General features: G+C 40.5%; 2 protein-coding genes across 3 annotated transcripts in view; one reads left to right on the forward strand and one right to left on the reverse strand.

The window, feature by feature from the left end:
* Positions 1-3,993, reverse strand: part of slc16a6b (solute carrier family 16 member 6b) — a 27,318-nt gene extending 23,325 nt beyond the window's left edge. Inside the window, exon 1 of one of the 2 annotated variants that reach the window (XM_014025574.1) lies at positions 3,876-3,993. In XM_014025574.1, coding sequence (XP_013881028.1) covers positions 3,876-3,904 — 29 coding nt within the window. In that variant the 5' untranslated portion in view covers positions 3,905-3,993. The other variant, XM_014025577.1, reaches the window with a different exon arrangement.
* Positions 295-2,097, forward strand: LOC106530026 (arabinogalactan protein 1). The gene is made up of 2 exons (XM_014025579.1): positions 295-1,300; positions 1,989-2,097. The coding sequence occupies exons 1-2, from the start codon at positions 735-737 to the stop codon at positions 2,008-2,010; spliced, it is 588 nt and encodes a 195-aa protein (XP_013881033.1). The 5' UTR covers positions 295-734; the 3' UTR covers positions 2,011-2,097.
* Positions 3,994-4,590: the final 597 nt, after the last annotated feature.

Here is a 4,590-nt window from a genome sequence, read left to right on the forward strand (position 1 = left end):
TTGTGGCCCGACCGGAGATTTTCTTTAAGCTAGTAATGGCGGACGAAGTGAGAGAAAAGAATATGTTTTAAATAAAAATATGGCGATATAAAAATTACAAATTTTTAGAGGTTGTAATTCTAATACTTTCATCATTTGTATAGATGTGTTTTTAAATATTATTTTTGTCATAAAAAACACAAAATAAACATGCACCTACGGCAGGTCAATTAGTTCTTCAAATTGTCATGATTTGTGTCTGTGCTTATGATTTATTCTTAGTTTTCTGTCTTTTCCTCCTGTTTTCTTCCTCCTGTCTGCCTTTGCTCTAGCCCCGCCCACTCACACCTGATCCTCATGTTTCTTCCCCAGGTGTTTCTTGTTTTACCTCATTGGTTCTTCTTTTATRTTCTGTCCTTTGTCCTCAGTCTTTGTCAGATCCTTGTTCTCTGTTTACTGGTTGTCTCATGCCAAGCCAAGAATCTTGTTTGCTGCCACGTCAGCGCTTTTGTTTTTGTTGCTTTAATAAACCTTTTTTGCCACCCTCACTCAGTCTTGCATCCTGGGGTTCAAACCAACTAAGCTCAACCGTAACAGAAGGATCTGACCACACCTGAACCCCAGCAGACTGAGGTGAATTTTCATTTTTTATTTTTGGTTCCTGCACCAGGAGGGATCATGGAGAATTTTTTTCATGTGGTGGCTCTGAGTCTGACTGCACTCCTCAGGCTGGTATCCTGAGAGTGGTGGAGAGGATGCAGCGCGAGCTGGCTGTCCTGAAGGGACTTTTTTCATCAGGGTGTTCTTCAGAGATGGCGGCGCTGGGGGTTTCTGGGGCCCACCCTCCCCACCCCATTGATTCTGGTCCTCATGCTTCAGTTCCTGCTCTGGTTCCTGTGGGCCCTCCTGCCCTGGTTCCTGTGGGCCCTCCTGCCCTGGTTCCTGTGGGCCCTCCAGCTCTGCTTCCTGTTGGGTCTTTTGCTGAGCCCTCTGCTCCTGAGGTTCCTGGTTCGGCTGCCGTCGCCTCCACGTCGCCTGGTTCAGCTGCCGTCGCCTCTTTGTCTCCTCTGTCGTCTTTGGTCACCATCGCCAAGGTTCTGGCTCCCTCAACCTCTGCCGGTTCCTCATTGGCTCCTGACTCCTCCCTTGGCTCCACGTCTACTCCTGCCTCCTCCCTTGGCTCCACGTCTACTCCTGCCTCCTCCCTCTGGCTCTGCTCAGCTCCTGTGGCCTCATCGGACGTGGAGTGGAGATCTCCAGGACGTCCTCCTGACTTTGGCCTCTGCGGCAGAGCGGTTCATGGTCATCCACCAGAATTGGGGTGACTCGTCAGATGTGCCTAGGGCCATCATTGACCTTTTTCTAGTTTTGTTTTTTCTCCCAGGGGTTCCCTGTCAGGTTTTTGTTTGTTCTTGTTGCTTCATTTGTCTTGTGTCTTGTGTTCCTTGTTGTCTTTAACCCTCATCCTGTCATTGCTGTTTGTACCCCCCCACCTCCCTCCCATGCTTTTGTCTGTTTTTGTTGTGGGACGTCAGGAGCCATCCCTTATTGGGGGGGGGGCTATGTCATGATTTGTGTCTGTGCTTATGATTTATTCTGTTTCTGTCTTTTCCTCCTGTTTTCTTCTTCCTGACTGCCTTTGCTCTAGCCCCGCCCACTCACACCTGATCCTCATGTTTCTTCCCCAGGTCTTTCTTGTTTTACCTCATTAGTTCTTCTTTTATATTCTGTCGTTTTTCCTCAGTCTTTGTCAGATCTTTGTTCTCTGTTTACTGTTGTCTCGTGCCAAGCCAAGAATCTTGTTTGCTGCYCCGTCAGCACTTTTGTTTTTGTTGCTTTAATAAACCTTTTTTGCCACCCTCACTCAGTCTTGCATCCTGGGGTTCAAACCAATTAAGCTCAACCGTAACACAAATGTTAACTTTAAGTTAATTTTATTGTTTTGTGACATTAATAATGCTAATATATTGATATTTTTCTAATTTTGATCTATTTTTGCTTCTGTTTAGCGTCATCATTGTTGCTGGGTGACATGACGCACGCCGGGGTGGAGGGGAGGCTAGACCGTCCAAATTCACTGCCTCTTTTTTTCCGGTCTTCCCGGTCTACCAAGGACCCGGCCCACCTCGACCGGGTAGTCTGGGTCCTCCGGAGGACCCGGCCTGTCATTTTGGACACAGCCATTGCCTTCCTGCTACATAAGCAGACACAAAGCATTGTGGGAGATGAACCAAGAGCAACTGTCAGCAAAGATGTATGTTTCCAACAACTGTGTACACCTGTCAATGAATCACGTGTGTTGTGATTCATTGACAGCCATACATTTCGCTGTTCAAGATAATGATGACTGGTAGATAATTTAATTAGTGGTACTGCATTTTAATTTTAGAAAGCGCAAATTCACTTATGAATTATAAAATTTATTAAGACTGCTAAAGCGCAAATGAAATATTTAGGTCCGCAATTAGCGGATTTGCGCTTTAGCGGACTGGTGCCCACCACTGCTACAGGATTTCTCAAAAATGCATGAATGAGTCAAAGAAAGACTTTGAGCATATTTTTGATAAGAGGATATAACATGATATAAAACTCAAAAGTTGATTTTACATGATTTTGCCCCTTTAAAAAACAGTTAAAATGTTGTCTCATTTGTATGTTCTGTATCAGGGCCTGTACACTGACATTTATTTTATTTGGACTTTGTACCATAATTAACACCATACTTACAGTACCATAGCTACTTAACACTCCTCAGAGTTGAGGAACCTTAATTATGGTGTAGTATAGTATATGCAATACAAAGTCCAATACCAGCTCACACAAACATGTTTTTGTGCATCACAAAGTAGAAGAAGATGAAAAAATATGGGCAAAATGCCAGTCATATATATTTGCATTTGCAAATTGTGTTTTGTGCTTGTACATTTAGTTTTGCAATCCTGTAAAATTCTTACGTCAGAAAAAAAGGGAAAAAATTGCATGTGAGGAAATCTTCTTTTTTTTTTTTTTTACCGGATTTATTTTATTGTCAATGTCAATTGTAAAAGCCCCAAACGAGGAATAGACTGGTACTCTGAAATCCTGAAAGCCTACTCCCTCCTTCTGCCAAATAAGTCCAGGGCCATTAGTCAACTTTATAAAATGCTTCATTTCCACATGTAAGTTTCTAAACATCAGTTTCCACAAAGCCATAGTTTGACCCTCCAAAAAATCCCCCTCCATCTGTTTCCAGATGAAAAAAACTCCTCAGGACCACAGTGTTCAAGGTTCAACATTTATCTAAAAAAATATGAAATATACATCTACAAAACCCAAACGTAATTAAAAGAACAACTTTAAACAAGAGGAACTGAGAGAAATAGAGAGGTTACTTAAACCTAGCTTGACATAGCTGCACGTCTGCAGGATATTCAGCCTAATTTTATGAGATCTAATTTTTAAAGTGATTGAACTTTGTTTTTATGCAACAAATTCTTATTTTCCCTAATTTTAGAAATAATCCAGATGAACTGTGTTGGTTTATAAAAATTTTACCATTAGAATGGTTCACAGCTGAACCTGACTTCAACAAGCTGCAAATTCTCTACAAATTACATCCTGCTAGATCCATGTTCTGTTTTATACAGTATCTGTAATATAAACACGGAGTACAAAATATTAATATTCTTAATTATGCATTGAAGGTGTTTTCTACACATATTAAATACTCATTATGTTAAAAACGTACTCTCATTACATACACATGCATTACATCGTTTGCCTACAGTGCACTAAGCAGTGGTAYCAACTTTGTCACTCAGCTGATTAACAGAACTTACGGTTCACAGACCTATTCAAGCTTTATAGCAAGTAAAAAAGTAAGCCAACTCACTTTAATTATACTTTTGTTTTCTTACAATATACTGTACTTCTTAGAGGCCATCATTTGATCCACAGGTTCCCTTCAGCAGCCAGTTTCTGGTTTAGCTGACAGAGTTGTCTAAGGAAGCCRTCATTTGGACCAATCTCTCTTTTATGTCGCACCATGGCCAGAGCCGTGTAGACGTCCATTTTTTGGCGTAGCATCAAGTAAGCGATGACTAAAGTAGGCGATCGGCTATATCCTTCTCTGCAGTGAACGTACACTTTGCCTGTAGAGGAAGAAAAGTACAAAGGTTGTTGTTCAGAGTAAACGTTCAAGAACAGGGGAAAAGAAAAGTAAAAAAAAAAAAGAAAAACCTACCATAACCTAAAAATATATGTATCTGCCTGCTGTTTTATGTATATTTACCATAAGCGCATAAAAGTTACACAGCTATAAATGCACAAACATTCATTAAAATAATGCAAATAAAAAAGTTATCTCCGTTGTGTTGACTAATAACACAGTGTGGGTCATTTCCCAGTCACCACACTGTTTTTACACACTTGGTTTACTAAGCTCAGCTCAACTCTGGGTTGCCGGATGTAAAATTCAAAGAGAAAAAAATAATATTTGTGCACATTCTTCACATTTAATGCCTTTTTTCTTACATTTAGAGGGAAATACTAAATATAAACGTTCAATTGTTATTTAAATATTATATCTATATTTATATTTTAGATCTATTTCTGTCCCTTATCTATATACAA

The sequence above is a fragment of the Austrofundulus limnaeus genome, unplaced genomic scaffold (genome assembly GCF_001266775.1).
Source record: "Austrofundulus limnaeus strain Quisiro unplaced genomic scaffold, Austrofundulus_limnaeus-1.0 Scaffold486, whole genome shotgun sequence".
NCBI lineage: Eukaryota > Metazoa > Chordata > Actinopteri > Cyprinodontiformes > Rivulidae > Austrofundulus > Austrofundulus limnaeus.

Coding starts and splice junctions, on each gene's coding strand:
- LOC106530026 (XM_014025579.1), top strand. CDS start 735: ATGCAGCGCGAGCTGGCTGTCCTGAAGGGACTTTTTTCATCAGGGTGT. Junction 1,301..1,988: donor GGTCATCCACCAGAATTGGG/GTGACTCGTCAG, acceptor GCTTCTGTTTAG/CGTCATCATTGTTGCTGGGT.